The 27,683-nt window shown below is 36.0% G+C and overlaps 1 protein-coding gene across 3 annotated transcripts in view; it reads right to left on the bottom strand.

Annotated features, from left to right (window-relative positions):
• Positions 1 to 27,683, bottom strand: part of LOC136033973 (neither inactivation nor afterpotential protein C-like) — a 203,825-nt gene that overhangs the window by 14,455 nt on the left and 161,687 nt on the right. For all 3 annotated transcript variants that reach the window (XM_065715002.1, XM_065715004.1, XM_065715003.1), the window contains 2 exons: positions 20,808 to 20,870; positions 10,503 to 10,629 (listed from right to left, as the gene is read on the bottom strand). In XM_065715002.1, coding sequence (XP_065571074.1) covers positions 10,503 to 10,629; positions 20,808 to 20,870 — 190 coding nt within the window. The remainder of the gene's footprint in view (positions 1 to 10,502; positions 10,630 to 20,807; positions 20,871 to 27,683) is intronic.

Genomic DNA, 27,683 nt, shown 5'->3' with positions numbered 1-27,683 from the left:
CCCCTATGTCCCCGGATCCAATTCGAGTCGAAAATGGAGCATCTGCGACATAAGATCCTTCTATATATAAAGTTTCATTAAGATCGGATCACCTATTCGTAAGATAAAAATACCCCAGTTTTCACGTTTTCCAAGAATTCCGGTTTCCCCCTCCAACTCCCCCAATGTCACAGGATCTGGCTTGAATTTAAAATAAGAGCTATAAAAGCACAAGATCCTTCTAAATATCAAATTTCATGAAGATCTAACCACCGGTTCGTAAGTTACAAATACCTCATTTTTCCGAATTACCCCCCCCCCCCCTCAACTCCATCAAAGAGACCGGATCCGGTCCATTAATGTCAGTCACGTATCTTATACTTGTTTTTATTCTTCCCATCCAGTTTCATCCTGATCTCTCCGCTTTAAGTATTTTCTATGATTTCTGCCCCCCCCCAATGACACTGGATCCGGTTGAGATTTAAAATAAGAGATTTGAATGGCGAGATACTTCTAAATATGAAGTTTCATGAAGATCCGATCACTCCTTCGCAAGTTAAAAATACGTCATTTTTCAAATTTTTCAGAATAAACCCTCCCCCCATTTCCTCCAAATAGAGCGGATCCGTTCCAAATATGTCAATCACGTATCTAAGACTTCTGCTTATTTTTCCCACCAAATTTCATTACGATCCCTCCACTCTAAGCATTTTCCATGATTTTAGGTTCCCCCCAAACTCCCCCCAATGTAACCAGATCCGGTCTGGATTTAAAATCAAGCTTTGAGACACGATTCCTTCAAAAATATCAAATTTCATTGAGATCCGATCACCCATTCGTAAGTTAAAAATACCTCATTTTTCTAATTTTTCATAATTATATTTCTCACCCCCCCCCCCCGATGGTCAAATCGGGAAAATGACTATTTCTAATTTAATCTGGTCTGGTCTCTGATACGCCTGCCAAATTTCATCGTCCTAACTTACCTGGAAGTGCCTAAAGTAGCAAAACCGGGACCGACAGACAGACAGACAGACGGACAGACCGACAGAATTTGCGATTGCTATATGTTACTTGGTTAATACCAAGGCCATAAAAATTATAGGTATATTGTAAGTCTTGGAATTTCTGAACCCAACGAAACCATCCTTGGATTTAAATTGGTAATAATATAAGATATTATGTTGTTTCATTGGATAGATTTATCTCTAGAAAAGCAAATAATAGTGGTTAACATATCTCTCCAAAGAATTGCGTAATAAAACAGAATGTTGATTGTGCGTTACCATTAACTTTCAACGGCTTTGAAAATGTAGGTCATATCTTTCTTGTTGACGAGAAGAAAATATAATTATCAGTGTAAAAGGTATCCCTCGGGCATTTAGGAAGGCTATAGAAATCTAAAGAAAACCTGTCCCTAAGGGGCTTGCATGAAGGACATACTGATGAGTACCCTTTAATCGCGAATTTAGTGTAAAAATGTGTACACATATTTTATCAAAAGAAAAAAGCTCCATAAAAGTTAAGTAAATTAATATAAGAAAGAGATTGGCTCTGCCGAAGGCTATTGATAAGATTTATTTTCAGTCATATCTTTGACTGTGTTTTCTTTTATTATTTTTCAAAATTAAGACAGCTTTTTGCTGTTTATGTTAATGGCTTAGCAGTGGTTTTGCTTAAGCATTCATATTTTGCCTTGATTTGTCGCAATGACCGAATTGTTTTCTTGGTTTATTAATTTTCTTTTTGGGGGAAATTGGTAAGAATTGTTCTTATTTTATTTTGTCATTGATATTTTATTTTATATTTTTTTTCACCTTAAATATAAACCTTACTTGAAAAGAACTTAAAGTACAATTTGTTAGGCCATGCTGTTTAGATATACATGAAAACAAAGATATTGACGATTATAAAAAAGAAAAGCAAAACTGACTGAGAAAAATTAATTTGGGGAAATTGAAAAAAGCTGTTTTTTTCTTCCTCCAGGACTGATTGGAAATAACACAATGAAGCAAAAACAACCAAAAAGACAGAAATAAAGACAAAAAGCAAAAAGACCAAATACAAACAATATTTTACTTAACAAGAAGAAGCTGATCAGACGACATGACTAAATAAACGTGCAAGAGACCATATATTGTTTTCAATCATTTAATTCGTCTGATTCTTTTTTAACGTTAAAATGTTTGGCTTAAATTAAAAATAGATAAAGTAACTACTAAAAAATAACATAATCGATTAGTAACTACAAAATAAGTTTTACTTTCGATTTTGAATCGTTCAGCATGATCACCAGCCTATTATCACCTGTCTGTCTTCTAAGCTGTTGACATTGTTGTTAATATCATTTAAATATCCCAGCGTAGTTTTGTTCATAAAACCTTCCTCTATCCCTTCAGTACTAGCTCCCAAATCTCTCATAACTGGCTGTCATAAAAAAACATTGTCTCCTTGAATTTGGCTCAGTTAGGTTAAGCGTGGATTTTGACTTTATCAGGTTTGAATTTACGACAATGTAGTATGGGCTTTGTCTTGGTAGGAATTTCTATTAATTAATTTTTTGTTTTATTCAAGTTCGCTTGTGTTGACTTTTGTTCAGTTAATATTTGTTATTTAGAGTTTACGAATTCTGTGGCGTTCTCCAAAAGAGGATGAGTCACCATTTCGGCGAATATAAGTTAGAAACACCAATCGATTTCTCTCCTCAAGATCTACAGTTCGGTATAATGTTAGGGTAATAAGTCAAGTTTTGGCTGATATATGATAGGCTTATCTAAAAACCTCGGAAAATCAATTTACCAAAATGGGGTTAGTCCCAAATCCTTTCATCCGGGCAGATTTAAGTAAGTTCATACCAAGTAGGTATCACCCATTTTCCATCTAGCAATTTACTAATTTGGTGGAAAGATTTTAACACTAAATTTGCTCTCCTGTAAAGTGTGAAAAGGGTTACTTGAGCCCTTTTGGATAAAGGCCACAATATTGTTCAATATATCTTGTGCGATAGTGGGATCTAACCATTTTCTTTTTTTCTGCAAGGTCCGGTGAGACCAGCAAACTGGTGGGCTTTCTAATTTTTAACCTTTTTATGCAACTCATATCATTCAATCAACTTTAAACCAAGATTATAAAGTCTAAATGTTCTTCGTTAATCTTAACACTGCACTTATGGTAATGAAGCTATGTTAGGCTCATGAGTAACATGTGCTGATTTCCGTTTTGTGAGTTGGGCTATGCTCGGCTGTCAAGTGCGCTTTCATACGAGTCACCATTTATAGTGAGGGTTTGAGGAAATTTTCTGATAAATTAGCTAATACGGAGGCTCACAACAGCTTTTACAACCTGTGTGACGACTGCAACAATATACTTGGGAATTAAGGTAATTATTGCTGAAAAAAAAGATTTTCAAACCAAATTTTTACGATGCAATTTTGTCCATAGACTTTGTCAACAAAAACACTTTGTTTTTTCTTTTTGTCTATAAATAAATGTGACAATGGTGTAGCTAGGACATATTTCGATTATTTCATCTTTTTGAAGAATACAGCCCCTTTATAAATCTCAATAATATTGTAATCCTAGAAAAAAAGGTTACGAAAGCAAAGACGTGGCTAGAGACTCGCTAGTAATACAAAAATTAAAACACTTTCTTTGGAAATTCACTCTTTTTTACATTTAATTTTACATTAAAATCAAACCTGGAATTCTATGCCGAGTTTGAATTTATATGTGTGCAAAAAAGGAAAGGGCATATTATATGCCCTATTGCTTTGATTCTTTGTCACACCTCTAATTTTCAAACAATAAAAACTTTAGCGTAAAGAGCAAGCCGTTGAGGAGGAGACAGCCCCTTTTATACACGGAATAATTTTGTTTAAAAAAAAAATTTTTCCTAATTTCAGGAACGTTTTTCAATTAATACATACTCGAATTTGGCTTCCTGTACATGAAAAATTTAAAAATATTTGAATATCAATTTTGGAGGATTTATTCCGTATATGAAAAAAGAATACACGCACCCGTAGCCTAATCTGTCTTCTGGCAAAATTAATAAAATTCCAATTTTTTGCATATAGGAGCTTGAAACTTCTACAGTAGCGTTTTCTGGTAAGCTGAAACTGATGGTTTGATTTTCATTAAGATTTATTGGATTTAGCCCCACCCTTATTTAAAAATCAGGCAAATTTTCTCAGGCTCGTAACTTTTAATGTGTAACACTAGATTTGATAAATTTGGTATATTTAGAATCAACATCATAAGCTGTTTCTCTTGATGTATTAATATTGAAATTTCATTTTTTTCAGTTTCGGTTACCATTGACCCGAGTCGCTCCTTACTTACAGTTAGTTACCAAGAACTGTTTTATTTACGTCGGACAGTTATCCTTAACATCTCCACACGTAAAATTGATTGGCAAAGAGAAAGCAAGACATAAGACGAATTTCGTATAGAAATTCTGGAAAATTCCCCCAGTGTAAAATTTCCTTTGGAAAATTCACTCCTCGAAAACTTCCCTCCCCATGAAAAATTATCCCCGTGAAAATTCACTCCCTGAAAACTTCCCTCCCCATGAAAAAGAATCCCCATGAATAATTCCATCACCAGAAAATTCACCCCGAGCCGAAAAACGTATTCATACTTCCCAATAACAAATACTATACAAAAACAATGAGCAAATTTTGTAACTTAAAGACCTTTCCCCGGGGGCATTGGGGGGTCATGAAATCTCCAAAGGCATAATTAATTGCCTTTCAATTATGTTAAACGAAATGGGTATCTCAAAATTTTTATCGGAAGATTTTGAGAAAAAAGGGTGTGTGAGGGAGCCTAGTTGCCCTCCAGTATTTTTGTTCACTTAAAAAGGGCACTAGAACTTTTAATTTTCGTTCGAATAAGCCTTCTCTCGATATCCTAGGGCCATTGTGTTGATACGGTCATCCCTGGAAAAAATTGAAAAAAAACACGTATCCGTGATCTTTCATCAGGCAAAAAAATAAATAAAGAAAACCAGTTTATTCAACTGAAAGTAAGAAGCAACATTATAAAGTAAAACAGAAACTGTTACGTACATGAGGGGGTTGCTACTCCTCAAACCCAAACTTTAGCTTAAAGAGCGAGGTGTTGAGAAGGAGCAATCCCCCTCATATACGTAATAATTTTGTTTAAAGTTCTGTTCGTTGAAAGTTTTAATGTTGCTCCTTACTTTCAGTTGAAAAAATTTGTTTTTTTTTATTTTCCTCTAATCTTTTTTTTTAAATAATGCCAGGAAATCTGATTACACTTTCACGGAAAAATTCCTCCTCCTGGCCGATTTATTCCCTAGAACAGTGGTTCTCCAATTGTGGTACGCGTACCCCTTGGGGGTATGAATAAATTTTTTTAGGGTACGCGGCGGGCCAACCAAAAAAAAAACAAAAAAACAACCCTTTAACTCTAGGACTGGCAATTTTATTGACATTTTAGCTATAGTATACTTAGTACCGGTAACTGAAAAGGGGAACCTAAAATGTATTGTGGGTAAAAAGGGTCTAAATAAGTTTGAGAACCACTGGTCTAGACAATTTAATCCCAGTGAAAATTTATCCTTGACGCTTAGCCTGATACCTCCACGCCTAAAATTGAATCGACAAAGAGAAAGCAAGATATAAGAAGAATCTCGTATAGGAATTCTGGTAAGTTTCACCAGTGTAAAATTTCCCCTGAAAAAATCACCACTGAAATCTTTCCTCCCCACGACTAATTTCTGTTCGAATGAGCCCTATCCCGATATTCTAGGACCACTGGGTCGATACGATCTTCCCTGAGAAAAAAACAAATAAACACAGATCCGTGATCTTTCTTATGGCCAAAACTAAAAAGTCCACGTTTTGGTAGATAGGATCTTGAAACCTCTACAGCAGGTTCTTGGATACACTGAATCTGATGGTACGGTTTTCATCAATGTTATAGGACATTTATGGGTTATTTTCCCGTATTTTTGAAAATCAGGCAAATTTCCTTGGGCGTGTAATCTTTGGTGGGCAAGAAAAACTTAATAAAACTTATATATTTAGAATCAGCATAAAAATCCAATTATTTTTTTACATCCACAGGTATCAAAAATCCATTTTTTTCTAGAGTTTTGGTTACTATTGAGCCGGGCCGCTCCTTACTTACAGTTCCTTACAACAAACTGTTTGATTCAAAATTCCACATTCATGCGGATAGAAGCTTGAAACCTATACAGCAGGATTCTCTGATACGCTCTATCTAATGATGTATATTCATTAAGATTCCTTGACTTTTTAAGGGGTTTTTCCTCCTTTTTTAAAAAAATAAGGCACATTTTCTCAATCTCATAGTCTTTGATTGGTAAGGCAAAACTTAATGAAACTTATATATTTGAAATTAGCATAAAAACATTGATTCTTTTGATATATCCTTTGGTATCAAAATTTTTGTTTTTATGATTTTGGTTACTATTGAGCAGGGTCACTCCTTACTTACAGTTCGTTATCACGAACTGTTTGATAACGGCCTAAAAATTGTGGAGATATTTTCCATGTAACTTACTGTTTGAAATACGGTCATTCAAATGGATAACCAAAACTATCCATAGGCAATTCCTCATTTGTGATGTCATTTAATGATCATTTATGATATCAATTTGTTATCATTGTGATAACATTTAACAAATTCCCCTCTGTTTTCCAAGGCGCCCATGCTTCAGAACCAAACTTTGCTAAATGTTTGTCTCTAAGCTTCATTAAATAAAAAGACAAACAAGAATTTTCAACTCAAAGTATGGAGCAAGGTTAAAACTTAAGACGAACAGAAATTATTACGTATATTAAGGAGTTGCCCCCCCCCTCCTCAGCACCTCGCTCTTCACGCTATGGTTTTTCGGCACTTTAAAAAGTTACTTATTGTTCTAATTAAACGACCCTTGTGTGTCAGGAGTTTTTTTCTTAAAATTAGGACAAAATTTAAACTTTAGCGTAAGGAGCGAGGTGCTGAGGAGGGAGCGATACCGTCGTATATATAATAATTTCTGTTCGTTTTAAGTTTTAATGTTGGTCCTTACTTTCAGTTGAAAAAACTTATCTTATTTAAACTTAATTTCTGATCGTTTTTCAAATAACACCAGGATACCTGGCTCCACCTCCGTGTAAGAATCCCCCTCCCCACAGAATTACCCTCTTGGCAATTCAATCCAGGAGAAGATTTACCCTGTAAAATTACCCTAAGCATCTCCACGCCTATTTTGAATTTGTAATGAGAAAGCAGAACATATTAAGAAATTTCGTATAGGAATTCTGGCAAATTCACCCAGTGTAAAACTCCCCCTAAAAAGTTCACACCCCGTAAACCTCCCTCTCGATGAAGAATTCTCACCGTACAAAATCCTCCAAGCAGAAAATTCGTCCTCCCCTCCATACCCGAAAAATGTATGCATACTTCCCAATAGCAAATAAAACACTGGGTAAATTTCATAACTTAAAAACCTTTCCCAGGGGATGTAGGGGTCATTTTATCTCTAAAGATATTGGGCCTTTCAATTATGCAGAAGAAAAAAGCTAGCTCAAAATTTTCATAAGTCGATTTTTGGAAAAAGTGGCGTGGGAGGGGGCCTAGCTGCCCTAATTTTTTTTTTATTAAAAAAGGGCGCTAGTACTTTTGACGTCCGTCATAATGAGCCCTCTCTCAAAGTTTAAGGTCCACTGCGTCAATACAATCACCGCTGAAAAAAAAAAACAAATAAACACGCATCCATGATCTTTCTTCTGACAAAAATTACAATATTCCATATTTTTGCAGATATGAGCTTGAAACCTCTAAAGTAGGGTCCTTTGATACGTTGAATCTGATGGTGTGATTTTCCATTAAAATTCTGTAGCTTTTAGGGGGTCTTTCCCCTTTTTTTCAAGAATCAGACAAATTTCTTAGGCTCGTAGCTTTTGATGGGCAAGACTAAACTTAATGAAACTTATATATTTGGAATCAGCGTAATAAGCTAATAATTTTGATATATATTTATTGACATAAAAATTCCGTCTTTAAAGTTTCAATTACTATTGACCCGGGCTGCTACCACGAACCGTTTGACTACCCATCAAAATCCAGATAAAGATCATTTTTTCTGCACTACCAAATGTATTGTATTCAAAAACCTTTGCAGTTTCATGAAATGCGATTAAACAAATAGAAATTTTTGTCAACTAAAGTAAGGAGCAAGTTTAAAACTTAAAACAGATATAAATTACTCTGTAGAGGGACTGCTCTTGTTCAACACCTTGCTCATTAAACAAAAGTTTTTTAGTGCGTTGAAAAATCTTATCTTTCCAATTGCAAATTTTGTTTAAAAATTTGAAATGAGCCAAACTTCACAGTAAAGAATAAAGAGCTAAGGAGGGGACAGCCCCTTCATATAAAGAATAATTTGTTCAAATAGCTTTCAAATTTATTCCTTGCTTTCATTTGAAAAGTTCTTTTTTATTCAATTTCTGGCTGTTTTCCAAAAAATACCCAGGCCTAACCAAGATATAACTTAAGGTAGCGGTCACTTAGATCCCTGGTTAATTGCTTTGAAATTGTGTGTATATTGTACAATGATTAGTACTGTAAAACGTTTAAATTTGCAATGTCAGTTTTGGATAGAATTTGAATATGTTTAAGAAATTAGCGGTGAATAGTAACTGTGGTAAAAAGCACTTTTTACAAGAATTTTGGTTGGATGAAAAAGACTATTATTGTTTGTATGGATGGAAATTCTGTGAGTCTTTTGATCTTCTACATAACTGAAGCCATCACAACCTCTATAATAGTATTTTCTTATCGATAAATACATTACATGCATTTCTTTGAATACATTAAAGTACTTCATATAAATAGAAAAAGAAAATAACGCCATTAAATGTCTGAAAACTAAGTTCCTAGCAGTATTTGCCATCCCCAAGAAGTTTCCTGGTTGGGTGATAATGACCTGTTTTGTCTTTTCCACTTATGTGCTGGTAAATATGGGAGTGTAACATTTAAGCTGTATAGAGAAACAATTTAAATAATTTCTACTCCCACCCTACCTCTTACAACATTTATCTGAAACCTCATGAAGAGTAAGTAGTTTGTCCATTCAGATGGACCTTTTTAGGAATCTACCCTACCCTACCTAAACAATAACTCACCCTCCCCCATCGTTATAGCTGATATACAATCATAGATTACCAAACGTAGCCTAATTTCATTACAAATAAAGCGAATCAATTTGATTGAATCCAGTACTGCCAACGTGTGGCATTGCTTCTTTTGCAACAGGGAAGCCTAAAATATAGTTATTGATGTTCTTATCAAAGGCCATAAAAACCTGTTAGTTTCTATGATGTTCAAAAGTATTTCAAGTCTAGTAATACCCAAATCAGAAATCTTTGTTTGAATCTGGTTCAAATTATGTGCAACGCGCCCATATTTTTGGCTAAAACATATGTGCGATGCAAGGATTTGCATGGTTTAGGGCCCTGTTCTCCGGGACTGCGGTAAAAATTTCATCCCAGAAGGCACAACTATTGAGTTTTTCTACTATTCCAAAAAAAATTGGATTTGAGAATTCAAATCCAAATCCTTCTTGGCCCAAGGATATATGGGCGAAAGAATCAAGCTAAATGGAAACATAAATCAGACATATGTTTAGGTTATCTTTTCAGGGGACCCGTACCACCAACATGATATTTTGCTTTGCAAAGAGACCCCCTAGGCCAAGGAACTTGCAGACGTAAGTTTGCAACCAATAAGAAATAAAAAAAAATCGGCTCATTGCCGGATCACCTGAATTTCCGAACAAAAATTATGAAGTTACGATCTTTAAATTGGTAAACAAAATTTGAAAATCTGAAGGTTATCAGACAGAAAAACCTTAGCATACTCACTTTTTTCTACCAAAATCTGTGCGTGAGCATTGGACAATGTACATAGTTTAGAGCCCTTGGCCCTGGCGCTCCATGGGTCTTGCCATTCTCTTCGGCATGTTTACTTCGCTTTTTAATTGATGCAAATAAATCATTATCTCAAAATTTTGATCGGACGTAAAGGCAAAAATCATGGAGGAAGGGCAGGTTATCCCTAATTGCTTTCGGCCTTTTCAAATTCTCATCACTGTGGTAGGCTAAACCCAAAAGTGTCTATAAAGAATAGGAATTGTCTATCTTTCAGAATTTAAATTAGCCTATCCAGCACCTTCAAACGTCATTTGCGGGTAAATGGACTTATAAATAAAATGTCGTATTGTTGATACAAGATGTTAAGAAGTAGTGTACGTGTTATATTGCCATAACATTTCACAAATTACAGAATGTGTTATTTTAGCAATACAACTGTAATAAATTGTTTTTCATTATAATATGAGCAGTACAAATTTAAAGCTGATTTCAAGCATAGGAATAGGTGCTTAATATTATAATCTTATTTGTGCTTCAATCCTATTGGTGCAAATTTTAGCTTATAGCGTTACCACTCTTTCTTTTTCTTTACTAAGTATAATGGCGTAGTCTTACTTGAAAATTGAACGGTGCATCTGCAGTGTCGGAAACAGTGGCTGCTCTTTGTTGCAGTTCTTGTATGTGGCTGGGTCGTGATAATCTTTCAGCTTTCTCTTCATCAGAAGAATCAGTTCTTGTTGTTCTAAAAAAGATTGAAACAACAAATCTTTTTCGTAGTAAGGAAAATGAACTAATAATGTTATAAGGTGTTTGAATAAGGACAGTAAATGGAAGTTTTTGACACAGCCAGGAAGTCTTTTAAGTCCAACGGTCACCAACATCAAGATAATAGAGAAATGCGCCATCCCAAGTACAGTAGCATTGAGTTTGCAAAACAAGGTTTGCCATTTCAAGGGACTATTTCGGTGTTTTATTATATTTTTATGCCCTATTTTTATTGGTGAAATAAGGATTATAAGGACTATACTTTATGAAGCTTATTCACAAAGGAGTAAAAATAGTAAAAATATAAAAATTTGGAAAATAGTAAAAATAAAAAATAGTAAAAATTTGCTCCTTGTAAAGGAGCAAAAATAGAACAGTATTATAGTTTAGTATTATCGGGAGTTTTCACTTTAATTTCACTGTTCCCCTAAATTGAGGGAATGTTTAAGAGACTAAGAGAACGCACTACACCAACTAGGAATTTTTAGCATAGTAAGTGCGTAATTTTCCAAAGGTTTACGACTGACATAAAATTAAAGCGTCCTTTTTACGTTCATGGGCTGAAATTTTACACACCACTAAACTGGTATGGAAATATTTTACGTGACAGTTTATCTTGTATAACCTCAACCAAACATAAAAATTCTTTTATTTCTTTCTATTTACTAAAAAAAAAAAAAATAATAACATATTTAGTTCCCTTCTGTTGCTTAAATATTTCTTTCATTATTTTCCTCTAATTTTCTAACTAATACTCACGTATTCGAACCAAATAAATTAAAATTACTATACTAATATTATAATGAAAAGGCTGTCCATCTCCAGTATGAACCATTTGATGTATTTTCAAGAAATACCTTAGCAACTCAGCAAATAGGTAATTTTGATTTTGTGAAAATCAAAAGAAGAAAGAAAAAATGAGGAAACAGAAGCTTGGCAAATTATGTTGCGTTAAGTAGAACCTTTCACACATAAACAAGTCTTTTCACCCTAGACTAACGCAAAAATCTAGGGAACTCAGAATCATCGTCTAAAAACATCAGGGGAAAACAATTCAAAATACGCAAAGGGGTCGGTCGTCATTTGTGTCCCGGTGTCCCAGTATGTAATTTCTCTTTGAGTGTCCCGGTCGTCATTTACATTCCCTGTGTCCCTGTGTCCCGGTGTCTCTTTGAGTGTCCCGGTCTTCATTTATATTCCCTGTATCCCGGTCGTCATTTGTGTCACTCTCGAACATGCAACATATTGGATTGTTGTCCATGGGAAAAACATTCCATATTCAGATCTATACCGCATTTCTCTAATGATTGCCCTTGAGCTTTGTTGATGGTGATTGCTAATCGAACATTCCCTGTGTCCCCGTCGTCATTTATATATCCCCCCTGTGCCCCCCAGCGTCCCCGTTGTTGTTGTGTCCCTGTGTCCCGGTCGTCATTTATATTCCTTGTGTCCCGGTCGTCATTTGTGTCCCGGTGTCCCAGTCTGTAATTTCTCCTAGAGTGTCCCGGTCGTCATTTATATTCCCTGTGTCCCGGTCGTCATTTGTGTCCGGGTTGTCATTTGTGTCCTGGTCTGTAATTTCTCTTTGAGTGTCCCGGTCGTCATTTATATTCCCTGTGTCCCGGTCGTCATTTGTGTCCCGGTCCCGGTCTGTAGCGTCATCTTATCAAAATACATACATGACGTCATAATGCTCAGTCCTTATAATGACGTCAGTCGACAAACATGACGTCATTCGACAAACAGCTTATGTCGACAAATATGATGTCAGTACACAAACAACTTATCTTATCTATCTATCTATATATATATATATATATATATATATATATATATATATATATATATATATATATATATATATATATATATATATATGTATATATATATAAATAAACTAGCTGTTGGGGTGGCGCTTCGCGCCACCCCAACACCTAGTTGGTGGGGGCGCTTCGCGCCCCCCAAGCTCCCCCGCGCACGTAAGTCGTTACGCACCATTGTAGTTGTGTCCCTGTGATTCTAATGATTGCCCTTCAACTTTGTTGATGGTGATTGCTAATCGACCATCCCCTGTGTCGCCGTCGTCATTTATATATCCCCCTGTGTTCCCCGGCGTCCCCGTTGTAGTTGTGTCCCTGTGTCCCGATCGTCATTTATATTCCCTGTGTCCCGGTCGTCATTGGTGTCCCAGTGTCCCAGTCTGTAATCCTTTGAGTGTCCCGGTCGTCATTTATATTCCTTGTGTCCCGGTCGTCATTTGTGTCCCGGTGTCCCGGTCTGTATATACATTCGTTTTTGAATTGGTCTTTTTTTTAGTTTTTAGTTTTTTACCTTTTTTTTAGTTTTTTTTAGTTATACCTCATGATTCTAATGATTGCCCTTGAGCTTTGTTGATGGTGATTGCTAATCGAACATTCCCTGTGTTCCCGTCGTCATTTATATATCCCCCTGTGCCCCCCGACGTCCCCGTTGTAGTTGTGTCCCTGTGTCCCGGTCATCATTTATATTCACTGTGTACCGGTCGTCATTTGTGTCCCGGTCTGTATATACATTCGTTTTTGAATTGGTATATGATGAAATAAATGACAACCAGGACATAAGTAAAAAAAAACTGAAAAAACTAAAAAAAAGGTAAAAACTAAAAAAATATAAAAAGAAAAAAAAAACTAAGAACTAATAAAAAAACTGAAAAAGCTAAAAAACTAAAAAGCTATACAGACCGGGACACCGGGACACAAATGACGACCGGGACACCGGGACACAAGGAATATAAATGACGCCCGGGACACTCAAAGAGAAATCACAGACTGGGACACCGGGACACAAATGAAGACCAGGACACATGGAATATAAAGACACAGGGAATGGTCGATTAGCAATCACCATCAACAAAGCTCAAGGGCAATCATTAGAATCATGAGGTATAGATCTGAATACGGATTGTTTCCCCATGGACCATTATATGTTGCATGTTCAAGAGTCGGTGAACCTGACAATCTATTTATATGCACAGACAATGGGACAACAAAGAATGTATATTCGCAAGTTTTACGTAGTTAAAAACATTTTATATATATATATATATATATATATATATATATATATATATATATATATATATATATATATAAATAAGCTGTCTGTCTGTGGATCTGTGGATCAGGTGACGTCATGTTTCTGTGTCGGCTGACGTCATGAAATTAGTTGTCGTCATTTTTTCTTTGACGGTGACGTCATTAGACCGAGACAGAGGGAATATAAGTGACGACCGGGAACCTCAAAGAGAAATTACAGACTGGGACACCCGGACACAAATCACGACCGGGACACAGGGACACAACTACAACGGGGACGCCGGAGGAACAGGCGGGATATATAAATGACGACCGAGACACAGGGATTGTTCGAATAGAAATTACAGACCGGGACACCGGGACACAAATGACGACCGGGACACCGGGACACAGGGAATATAAATGACGACCGGGACACTCAAAGAGAAATTACAAACTGGGACACCGGGACACAAATGACGACCGGGACACAGGGAATATAAATGACGACCGGGACACAGGGACACATCATTAGAATAATGAGGTATAGATCTGAATACGGATTGTTTTTCCCATGGACAATTATATGTTGCATGTTCAAGAGTCAGTAAACCTGACAATCTATTTATATGCACAGACAATGGGACAGCGAAGAATGTTGTATATTCACAGGTGGGACACAGGGACACAACTACAATGGCACGTAACTAATATGGCGCGTAACGACTTACGCGCGCGGGGTGGCGCGAAGCGCCACCCCAACAGCTAGTTTTTATATATATAGATAAGTTGTCTGTGTGTCGAGTGACGTCATGTTTGTGTGTCGACTGACGTCATGTTTGTCGACTGACGAAATTACAGACCGGGACATCGAGACATAAATGACGACCGGGACACCGGGACATAGGGAACATAAATGACGACCGGGATACTCAAAGAGAAAGCGACCGGGACAAGAGGAATGTTCGATTAGCAATCACCATCAACAAAGCACCGGGACATAAATGACGACCGGGACACAGGGAATATAAATGAAGACCAGGACATAAGTAAAAAAAACTAAAAAAACTAAAAAAAAACTAAAAAGAAAAAAAATAAAAACTAATAAAAAAAACTTAAAAAAGCTAAAAAACTAAAAAAAACTAGTCAATATGCCAGTTTCAAGAAAAAAAACAACTATGTAACCTATTTTGAGGAAAAACACAAAACACAAAAATAAACAACAAATCCTAGTTTAATTAATTTTAAAAAGGCATATAATTCTAACAATAAGATGTTTTGTTGGCTGTTGTCAGTTCTTCCTTCCAAAAGAACTATATGTTTGTCGTTCATTTTAAGGCGGTAGCAAAACTTTTATGCTACTTGTCGCTAAACACAAAAAAATGCCACGTACAACATTTCATAATTAAAATTTTTCAACGATTAACGTGCTAGACTAAAAATTATTCGAATATTTAAAGGGTCAGAAAATGTTTTTTGCAATTGCCACTCTTTTTTTAAAGTTATCGTGCAAGATTAAGAAACTAATCGAATATTTCGAGGGTTATATGAGGGAGTTCACCGCCTTGTCAATACCTCGCTCTTTACGCTTAAGTTCAAATTTTGTTCCAACTCTTTAGGAATGATCTCTCAATCCCAAAGGCCGTTTAATTAGAATAAATGGCTCTTTTGAAAGTACTAAATAAGCCTTTAGCGTAAAGAGCGAGGTGTTGACAAGGGGATAAACCTCCTCATACATGTAATGATTTCTTTCTGTTTCAAGTTTTAATGTTGCTCCTTACTGTAAATTGAAAAAACTGTTTGTTTTTTTTTAATTTTATCTATGATCATTTTTAATAATTTTGAAAATCCAGCCCCTCCTCCATGGAAAATTATCTTCTCCCATGATAAATTCCTCCATTGAAAGATCCTCCCCCGTAACCTCCTCCCCCTAACCCCCCCAACCGGAAAAAAACCCGGAAAATGTCTGTATAGTTCTCAATAAAAGATAATTTATTTAAGCAACGGGCAAAGTTCAAAACTTGCAGCCCTTCTCCCGACTTTCTAGAGCTACTGAGTCGATACGATCACAACTGAAAAAAAAACAAAAAACAAATAAACACGCATCTGTGATCCTTCTTCTGGTGAAAAAAAATTCTACATTTTTGCAGATAGGAGCTTGAAACCTCTGCAGTAAGATTCTCTGATACGTTGAATCTGTTGGTGTGATTTTCATTAATATTCTATGACTTTTGAAAATAAAGGAAATATTCTCAGACTCGTAACTTCTGATGGGTAAGGCTGAACCTAAAGAACTTATGCATCTGAAATCAGCACAAAAATCCAATTCTTTCGATGTATCTGTTGGTATCAAAATTCCGATTTTTTAGTTTCGCTTACTGTTGAGCCGGGTCACTCCTTGCTTACAGTTCGTTACCACAAACTATTTGATGTCTTTTATGGCAGTCACATATATGAATACTTTATTTTAGTGCATATCGTCATTACACTACCAATTAAAAACTTAGAATACCGAAAAAACACACGAAGCGAATGTTTCGAGAGGACGACCGCCTCTCTTCTTCATGGCGGACAAAAATAATAGGTTCTAGGAAAATGCCGAAGAAAAAAACAACAAAGCGAACGCAAAAAATCAATGTGAAAAAATAACATAAACCAATGAAAAAAAGAAAAAATTAAAAGATAAATAAAATTCAATAAAAGCCAAAAACTATAAGAATTACAACCAAATGCCTAACAATGATAAAACGAGTTATTCGCCAATATCCGCGATTTGCACAAAATCCCAAAAATTAGAACTGCCATCGATGGGTTCAATTTTTATGCCGTTTTAATTGATCTAATTTTTGACTTTTATTGAATTTTAATTGTCTTTTAATTTTTGGGTTTTTCATTTTTTTCAAGAAAAAGGCTACTTTCTTTAAACTTTGTATAAATTTGTATAGTTTTTTTTTTTATCTAGAACGGCTCCATATTTTTTTCTGAAAATTTGCACCCTGAACAAAAAAATAACAAAAAAAAATAACAAAAAAGAACAGAAAAAAAACCTTATAAAGCAAAGCAATTTCAACCAGCTTAACTGTATCATAAATCAAATGAATATCACAGGTTTCATTAACAAATCTTGAATATTTTTTCGTCAGTTTTTCTGTAGCATCTTCCACCATTAACACGAACAATAAGAAGCCATAACTCCATCTGAACAATCAATTGCAGCATCAAGCTCCGATTTATTCGATTGTGCGATCTGGTGGCTAAGACTGGACACAAAACGGGATATTCATTCAGCTTCACTTCAGAGTTCATAAGAAAAGAAAAAAAAACACAGGTTTTTTCTACTCTTTATCATTCTCTACACTGAATTGGGTTTCAGACAGACTTGTTCAGTATGCTGATCAATTACATCAGAGCTATGTTTAGCCAGACATTTGGCAAAACGACGTTTAGTAGGCAATCGGACTTTGTTTAAAGGACAGCCACGGGTCTTTCCAAAATTATCTCCACAAGGAATACCAGAGCCCAGAGGCACGCTAAGCAGCCAACAACTCTGTGACTTGAAATCCGTCACAGACCTTCCTGATTGGAACCACACCTTTTGCTTCTTAACATATTACATGAATTAGCTCACTTGTGTCGACAATCAGCAGAAACTGCTTCTCAGACATTGAAAACGACGGGGCTTCTCGCAGTAACTTAGATAGCACTTTAATCTTGTCAAGTAAATCATCGCCTGTTGATTGAAACAACCCAACATTTGCTTTTTTCCACTCGGATCTAAAAATCCACTTTTTTCAACTTTTGGAACGGAAAAAGACCATGTTATTTGAATAGATTAACAACCGAAATGTTAATGTCAGTCTCCACGTTAGTAACTGTCTCAGCGGAGGTTTGTGAATCAGGGAAAAGTCCAGATAAGAGTTTGAGCCGGAGATGTGAATGTCATCTAAGTCATGTAATTTTCTACATTCTCTAGATCGTTACAGAAAAAAACCTGAGTTCGAGGGCTCGATTCAGAAACAGCTTGCGCTAGACTTGCACTTCATCCAGAACTGGGTGCGCATAAGACAGATTTAACAAGTATTTTGCATACCGTTCTGAATTTTACCGGGCACAAGTAAATTTTCATCTTGGCAAATCAAGTTGGCAAGTAAACAGAATATACATGTGTGCAATAGATCTTTACTGCAAAGAAAATATTCATGGCAGCACATGATTTAGGTGTAAGATCAGCTCTTACTAAAGCTGCCACAATTCCAGATGGTCTACCTCTTCCGCTAGCCTATTAGTAGCCACTGGAGATGCAAAAAACTTACTCCAACAGCTTAGCTTAAGCCCTTCTTTTGAAAGAACATGTTTTTGTAGTACGACTATGCAAAACTTCTTCAAGAAGGGATCACTTCGCAATCACACTGCAATTTGTATTCCAAGAATAAACTATACTTATATATATATATATATATATATATATATATATATATATAATGTACATTTTGTCTGTTTAATTTATCCTTTAGCCAGTTTTATGGAAACTTCATTTTTATAATTATTATGTTTTGATGTCATTAGCCTTTTTTTACTCCGAAAAATGAAGTTGTTCCATCTTGGCTTGTGGTCGACTTTTTTGAAACTAATATCTCATTTAATATTTTACGGTTTATTATACTGAAATTATAAGGTGAATATTTCCAAAAGCTCTTTGTAACAAACTGTAAGTAAAGAGAGTGACCCGGCTCAATAGTAACCGATATTCTAAATTTTTTTGCTAATTTTAAATATGTAAGTCTTATTCAGTCTAGTATTGCCCATCAAAGGTTATGTGGCTAAGAAAATTTGCCTGATTTTCAAAAAGAGGGAAAACACCCTAAAAGTCACAGAATCTTAACGAAAATCGAAGCGTCATATTCAAAGTATCAAAGAACCATATTGTAGAGGTTTCAAGCTCCTATCTGAAAAAATGTGGAATTTTGTATTCTGTCCAGTTTGAATTCCAAGTTTGAATTCTGTCCCAATTCTTTGAGAACGACTCCCGAAACACTCTTCGTTTAATTAGAACAGATAAGAAGTTTTTTTTCAGCACTAAACAACTTTAGCGTAAAGAGGGAGGTGTTGAGGAGGAGCAACCGCCCTCATATACGTAATTAAATAAAAAAAAAGATGTTTTTTCAACTGAAAGTAAGGAACGACATTAAAACTTAAAACGAACTGAAATTATTCCGTATATGAAAGGGATTGTCCTCTCCCCGACGCCTCACTCTTTGCGCAAAAGTTTGACTCTTTCTCACAAATTTACTCTTTAAAACAATAAAAAACTTTAGTGTAAAGAGCGAGGCGTCGAGGAGGGGACAACCCCTTTCATATACGGAATAATTTCTGTTCGTTTTAAGTTTTAATGTCGCTCCTTACTTTCAGTTGAAAAACTAGTTACTTTCTGAACGTTTTTTAATTAATGTATGTTTTGTATATGAATAATTAAAATGAAATTTGTATACTAATTTTTTTTTGGCTAAATTGCTTTTTCGTAGTTTTGATCGGACAATTTTGATAAGAAAAAGGGGTGGATGAGGAGGCCAAGTTGCCCTTCAATTTTTAGTTACTTAAAATGACAGCTAGAAATTTTTATTTGTTTACAAATGTTTTTATTAGGAATAAATATACGTAACTTACGAACTAACTTACGTAGCGAACTTATGTATTTGTATATTTTTATTACGTATATAAGGGGGTTGGCCCCTCGTCAATAGCTTGCTCTTTACACTAAAGCTTGAATTTTTTCACGTTCTTTAAGAATGACCACTGAATCACAAAGACCGTAGAATGAATAGTTGAAATTACTAAAAAATACTTTAGCGTAAAGAGCGAGGCATTAAGTAGGAGACGAACCCCTTATATACGTAATAATTTCTGTTAGTTTTAAGTTTTAATGCTGCTCCATACTTCCAGTTGAAAAAACTTCTTTATTTATTTTCTTATTTTTGTTTTGTTTAAATAATGCTAGAAAATTCTTCGGCCCCTGTCGTGCCAATTCTCTTCCCCGATGATAAATTCTTCCATGGAAAGATCCTCCCACGTAACCCCTCCCCTCAACCTCCCTCTCCCAACCAAAAAGATCCCCCTGAAAGCGTCTGTACACTTCCCAATAACCATTACTATACCTAAGCACTGGTCAAATTTTGTAACTTGCAGCGCCTCCCCCTTGGACAGTGAGGGAGTAAGTCGTCCCCAAAGGCATTGTTATTAGGTTTCTTGACTATGCTGAACAAAATGGCTATCTCAAAATTTTTATCCGTTGATCTGTTGAAAAAATGAGCGTGGGAGGGGGCCTAGGTGCCCTCCAATTTTTCCGGTCACTTAAAAAAGGGCACTAGAATTTTTAATTTCCATTAGAATGAGCATTCTCGCGACATTATATCACCACTGGGTCGATACGATCACCCCTGGGGAAAAAAGGGAAACAAGAAACACGCACCCGTGATCGGTCTTCTGTCAAATAATACGAAATTCCATATTTTTGTAGATAGGAGCTTGAAACTTCTACAGTAGGGTTCTCTGATCCGCTTATAGGACTTTTAGGGGGTGTTACCCACTATTTTTCAAAATAAGGCAAATTTTTGCAGGCTCGTAACTTCTGATGGGTACGATTAAATTTGATTAAACTTATATATTTGAAATCATCATTAAAATACGATTCTTTTGATGTATCTATTAGTACCGATTCCGTTTTTTAGAGTTTTGTTTACTTTTGAGCCAGGTCGTTCCTTACTACAGTTCGTTACCACGAACTGTTTGATAATTTATGTTTGTCTCAAGTTTCAAATGTTGCTCCTTACTTTTAGTTGAAAAAGTTTGTGTCTTTTTTTTTTACTTAATACTGCAAAGAGGTGACTAGAAAATCTATTACTCTTTTTGTGCTTGGCAAATGAAAACTAACAGATTTGGGCAGTCAGGTTTCTGATAATGTGAATTAAGTAATGATTTATAAGTAATAAAGTAATGATTTATAATGATTTATAAGTAATGATTTATATAAGTAATGATTTATATAAGTAATGATAAGTAATGGTAATGATCAACAGAGGCTGCTTATGAAAAATATCTGACTTACTTTAATTTGCTGTATTCTCTGCTACCTCCATATTGCGAATACTGCACAATTGGTTTGTTCTGACTGCAATAAAAAAAATTGCAACAAAAATTAACCTTGCAAGACAAGAAAAAGATATTCGTAAAGAAGAAAAACGAAGACATTTCCAGCCAGTGTAAGGATTTAGCGTAGAGAATCGCTAAGAAATAAAATTATGGGAAAACTATTTGAAAAAAAAATAAAGAAAATTCTTGATAAAAAGCAAAAAAACTAAATAATATTAACGTGACTTTCTTAGAAAAAGAAATTGAAGTTTAAGTATTTCAGATGGCGAAACAACTAGACTGTTGGCTTCTGTGGGGAGGGATGAGATTTCAGCAACGGAGAACAAAGAACAATGATATTTTTAACCTTTTTGACCTTTTTTTCATGGAATTATTGAGTAAACACAAACTTGACATCTTTTCTTGGCAAAACAAAAGACACAAAAAGATACACTTTTTTTAGAGGATAGGAAATAAACGAAAAAAGAGATTTGAATGAATACAGCTATATATTTGGAAATTAAAGTGTTTTTGAACTGAAGTAAGAATAACATTAAAAATTAAAACTAACAGATATTCTTATGTATATGAGGGGGGGGGGGGTTCTCCAGATAACCTTTGTCTTTACGCTAAAGTGTCAGAGTACTTTTAAAAAAAAAGCTTCTTATTGCTCAAATTACACGAACATAGTTTTTAAGAAATCGTTCTTAAAAAATTGGGATAGAGTTGAAACTTTAGCATAAAGACTGAGGTGTTTCGGAGGAGTGGCCCCCTCATATACGGAATAATTTCTGTTCGTTTTAATTTTAATGCTGCTCCTTAATTTAAGTTGAAAAACTTTTTTCTATATTTAATATCTGATAGTCTTTTAAATAATTCCAAAAATCTGGCTAATCCTCCACAGACAAATCCCTCCCCCCAAGGATTTATTTTCTAGACAATTCAATCCTGGTGAAAATTTACCCCGAACACTTACCCTTAATATCCCCACGCGTAAAATTGAGTCAGCAATGAGAAAGCAAGATATGAGAAGAATTTCGTATAGGAATTGAGGCAAATTCTCCTATTATAAAATTTCCCCTGAAAAATGAACCCCCTGGAAACTTTCCTCCCCATGAAAAATTATCCTCGTGATAAATACCACCAGCACATAATTGTCCCCCAGCTCTTCCGAAAAATGTATGTATACTTTCCAATAACAAATAATGGACGTAAACATTGGACAAATTTTGTAACTTAAAGACCTTTCCCTAGGGGCTATGGGGAGGGAGGGGTTCCTGATATTCCAAAAGGCATAGTTGTTCAGACTTTCAATTATGCTGAACAAAATGGTTCAAAATTTTGATCAGATGACTTTGAGAAGAAGGGGCGTGTGAGGGGGCCTAGTTGCCCTCCAATTTCTTGGGTCACTTAAAAAGGGCACCAGAAATTTTGATTTCCCTTAGAATTAGCCCTCTCACGATATTCTAGGACCACTGAGACGATATAACAGCCCCAAGGAAAATACATAATACACCCTGTTTTTTAGGGGGTGTTTCCCCGTTTTTCAAAAATCAGGCAAACTTTTCAGCCTCTTAGCCTTTGATGAGTAAGAATAAACTGAATAAAAAAAATCATATATTTGAAACCAGCATAAAACTCCAATTCTGTTGATATATCTATTGGTATGAGAATTCTGTTTTTTAGACTTTGGTTACTATTAATCGGGCCGCTCCTTACTTACAGTTCGTTACCACGAACTGTCCGATGATGCTACTTTGAATGGTAAATACATGCATTAATATTCCTGAATAAATTTGGATTGAAGACTTTGAATAGCAGACTAGGTTATATGTGTCTGTGGTATAGGAACTCTTAAGAATTATAAATAGTAAGAGAGCACTTTCTTCAGGAAACTGCAACGTTACTACTGCTAATAACTAATTATAACACCAAGCCATCAGAGAAAAATTAGTCCGCATGCATTCACCCACCACCCCACTACATTCAGAACTTCACTCTTGCTCCCTCAAATGAAGTTCAAACTTTTTTTAAATCTTTTCTTATAGCCTCTCCCCCTTCAAATTGTACGAATTCCTATTTTTGGCTGGTCCCAGATTGATTATAAGAAAAACGAAATTTTGACGATCATTCTTCATCTTTAAAAAGTGAACAATATTAAAAAAATGACCAATGGGAGAAAAACTCCTTCCAAGATGAGTGAAACGTCTCTTCTTAGGACATACGTGCATTTGGTTGAAAATGGAGAGCTATGAAATAAAATTGATTTTTGCTACATGAACTTTTATAAGGAAACCATTATTTTGTTTCTAAGCTTAGTAGCAAAACCTTAGCAAAATCTTGCCATGAAAAATTACTTACAGTCTTTTTCTTTTTCATGGCATTTCGTACAATATTAACTTGATTTGCAGTAAATTTGTTATTCTTTTTTGCTTGGTAAAATTTTTGTAATTGTAATAGTTGTTATATTTTTTTTTTTGACAACGTAAAACTGATATCATGGGCAGCGCAATACCCTAAGTAAAGAGCGATGTGTGCACAATGTTTTTTTAAGACCAGGGCACTTCGCATCGAAGCAGTTGTCGTCGAAACTTCGAAAAGGGTTCATTCGATTGGAAGTTTAAAGGGCTAGTGTCCTTTTTAATAGTCAAAAGTGATTAGAGGGCAACCAGCCCCCCTCCCAGACCCACCATTACCCCAAAAACATCCAATCAAAATTTTGAGATAGTCATTTTGTTTAGCGTAGTTAAAGGTCCGGTAATTATGTCTTTGGGGATGATAACCCACCCTCTCACAGAGCACTCATGGCGAGGGTTGTAAGTTTTTATAGAAAGGGTGGCCGTATAAAATTTGAAAGGGGCTAATTGGATTGGTAATGAGAAGTTCTATTGCACTTTTTAAGATTTAATTGATTCGAGGGCAAATGCCCCCTCATATTTCGTATTTTTCCGAAATGAATCTAATAGAAATTTTGAGATGGTCGTTTGTTGTTGTATAAACGTCGAAAAGGGCTCATTCGTTCTGCAGTTGAAAGGGCTAGTGGCCTTTTTAATAGTCAAAAGTGATTAGAAGGCAATAAGCCCTCCCCCATGCTCATCAATTCCCAACACATCTAATAAAAAGTTTGAGATGTCGTTTTGTGTAGCATAGTTGTAAGGTCTGAAAACTATGTCTTTGAGGATGACAACCCCCTCCTCCATACATCTCTCGGCGAAAGGGTTTGAAGTTATGCTGTGGGGGCATATGAGTTTTTTATGGCAAGGTTGGTCATATAAACACCGAATGGGGCTAATTGGATTTAAAACCAGATGTTCTAGTGCCCTTTTGAAGTCAAAGTGATCGGGGGGAAGCCACCCCCCACGTCGTATTTTCCCGAATGCATCCGATAGAAATTTTGAGATAGCTATTTGTTCAGAATTGTCCAAAAATCATATAATAAGGCCTTTGGGGTTGCCAGAATCCCCCGGAGTCTAGGGGTAAGGATTGTATGTTATTTCCCAGGGGAATATAAGGTTTTTATGGCAGGGTTAGCCTACGGATTGTTCTGGGTACCCGGCTGACTGACCGTATTTCAAACAGTAGGTTGTACGAAAAATTTGGTTCAATCCCGCTTTCTAGGGCTATAATGAAAGAAAGGTTGAGATGGCTAGGCCACGTTCTACGGATGAAGGATGACAGATTACCGAAGACTGTCCTTTTTGGCCAACCGTCTGGGGCTAAACGGAAAGCAGGTCGTCCTTGTCTGGGTTGGGAGGATGTCATAAATAAAGATTTAAAGGAAATGGGAACTTCCTGGGAGGGTGTAAAGAGGGAGGCTTTAAATAGATTAGGCTGGAGGAGGAGCAGGCGTAGCTGCGTTGGCCTCAGGCGGCTTGGTGCTGCAGTGAGTTATTAGTAGTAGTAGTAGTAGTAGTAGTTAGTCTTACGAACTTTAGAAGAGGCTCATTTGATTGGAAATATATAGTTCTAGTTCCCTCTACTACCCCTCTTTTCACCAAACAAATTTGCTTGAAATTGTGAGATAGCAATGTTGCTCAAAATAGCTCAAAGAGCATTTAACATTGCCTGTAGGGTTTAAAAAACCCCACAATGCCCTAAGGGTAGGGTTGTAAGTCGTGCCCTGGGTGCATATAAGGTTTTTATGGAATGCGTGTTCGTATAAACTTCATTTGTGGCTTATTTGAATTTAAATTGGGAGTTACAGTGCCCTTTTTAAGAGTCAAAAGTGATTTGAGAACAACCAGTCTAACCCCCCCCCCCTCATCATTTCCCCAAAGAAATCCAATCAAATTTTGGAGATAGCAATTTTGTTCATTGTAGTTGAAGTTTCCAGAAATTATATATCTGAGAAAGACACCCCGACCCCACAGCTCTCAGTGCAAGGGTTGTAAGTTATGCCCTGGAGGCATATAAGGTTTTTATAGAAAGTGTGGTCGTATATACTTCGGAGGGGACTCATTGTATTAGTAATCAGAATTCCTAGTGCACTTTTTAAGAGTCAAATGGATCATAATGCAGCTACCTCCCCCCCCCCCCCCCCACACCCACATACACACACACGTCGTGTTTTCCTGAGATGCATCGAATAGAAATTTTGAGAAAGTACTTTAATTCAAAATAGTCCAAAGACCACATAACAAGGCTTTTGGGATTGATACAAACCACCAGAGCCTGAGGCCAAGGGTTGTGAGATATGCCCCTGGAGTATTTAAGGTTCTTATGAAAGGGATGGTTGCATGAACTTTACAGGTGGCTCATTTAGTTGAAAAGGGAGTTCTAGTTCCCTTTTAAGAGTCAAACGTGATGGAGGTCAACTAGTTCCCCCACAACTGCTTCACAAAAGCAGCTCACCAAACTCAACTGATTGAAATTGTCCGATAGTAATATTGTTTAAAATAATTCAAAGAATATATAACAATGCCTCCAGGGCTGACCACAACCTCCCAGAGTCCTGGGTCAAGGGTCTTTAATTATGCCCTGTGGGCATATAAGGTTGTTATGGAACGGGGTCACATTAAATCCAGATGGGTCTCATTCGATTTTAAATTGGGAGTCATGGTGCCCTATTTAAGAGTAAAAATTATTTGAGAGCAGCCAACCCTCCCAAAACAAACATCCAAACAAAGTCTTGAGACATCAATTTCTTTCAGTATTGTTGACAGGTTCAGTAATTATGTGCTTAGAGATGTCAACATCCCGCCCCCCCCCCCCCGCGAGACCTGGGGGCAAGGGCTGTAATTTATGCAATTTGTTCATTGTTTACATATAGTATATGTTTTTGAGAAAATGTATACATGTTTGACTTCTACTTTTCAAAACTACGAAGGGCATTAAGATGAGTTTTTCATGGAATGTTGAGGGGAGTGCTGAACTAAATCAAAACATGTTATGTGTATATAGGTTGTCAAAAGGGTGTAAATAAGGAATGACTGCTAATATTAATCTGGAGTTTTCAAAAAAAAAAATAAGGGAGATGATCAACTGACCGAAAAGGCAATAATTGCACGCTACTACTACTACTCATAACTACTGTTGCTTCTACTTCTACCACAAGCACTATTATTACTGCCGGTACTATCACAAAAACTACTACTTCTGTAGCGACTACTACTAAGGCAGAGGATATTGAGGATATTCAAAAATATCTGAGGAAACGTGGAGGGGAAAGCTGAACTAAATCAGAACATACTATGTGTATAAAGATTGCTAATATAGGCATATTGCTAATATAGGCAATATTTGTGGAACGGTTTATCATTATCAAGAATAAAATTCAGGGGCACCATGAGCGAGATTTTCAGTTGACCGAAAGGCAAATTGTACCTGCTACCACTGCTATTAATACTGCTGCTACTACTGTTACTACTAACGACGATACAATATTACTGCTACTACTTTTCCCAGCACAATTAAGGCTACCCGTATAAAGGCGAAAATTTGACAGAATATTGAGGGAGAATTTCAACTAAATCAAAACACAATATGCACATACAGATTGTCAAAAGGGCACATCTCAAGAATTGATTTGGGTGTTAAGTTGAAACTTTTGGAGGATACTTAAAGGGGAAGATCAATGGACAAAAAGGTAATATATGTCACTTTTTGCACTAATGCCGCTGCTACTTCCACTAATACTATTACTGCTTCTAAACTACTCCAACTACCACTTCGACTGCAACAGCTTGTAATGCCTAGAGTGTTAAGGTGAAAAGGGCATTAATGGGTGTCAAAAGCACAAATCAATAGAATTTTTGGAGTGGCTTAACGTGTCAAGGTAAAACTTCCGTGGATCATGAAAGCGGTTGTCAATTGACCAAAAGGTAATATGGACATGCTACTACCGCTATTAATAGTGCTACTACTACTGCTACTACTGCTACTAATACAGCACTGCCATTTCAAATACTTCTACTACCACCGAAACTACTGTGATAATAGTACTATTAAGGCTGGGTCTATGAAGGTATAATTTGAGGGAATATTGATGGCAAATTCCAACTAACAAAAGACACGATGCGCATTTAGATTGTCAAAATAGCGTTTCCTAACAATTGATTTGTGCATTAAGTTGGAATTCTCAGAGAATACTTATCAATCGACCAAATGGCAATTTGTACACACTACTACTACCGCAACATTTACTAGTGCTACTACTACCATTACTGTTGCTCCAGCTGCTACTTCTATCGCAACTACTTGTATGGTTAAGAGCATTAAGATGAAAATGTCAAGAAATATAAGAATATACAGGTTATCAAAAGAGCCGACTGACAATGTCATAGCGATGGCTAATTGTATTAAGTTGAGTAGTTATACTATTGCTGTGACTACTATTACAATTACACCTAAGGAT

Source organism: Artemia franciscana, chromosome 12 (genome assembly GCF_032884065.1).
Source record: "Artemia franciscana chromosome 12, ASM3288406v1, whole genome shotgun sequence".
Taxonomy (NCBI): domain Eukaryota; kingdom Metazoa; phylum Arthropoda; class Branchiopoda; order Anostraca; family Artemiidae; genus Artemia; species Artemia franciscana.
This window is presented reverse-complemented; position numbering and strand designations above follow the sequence as displayed.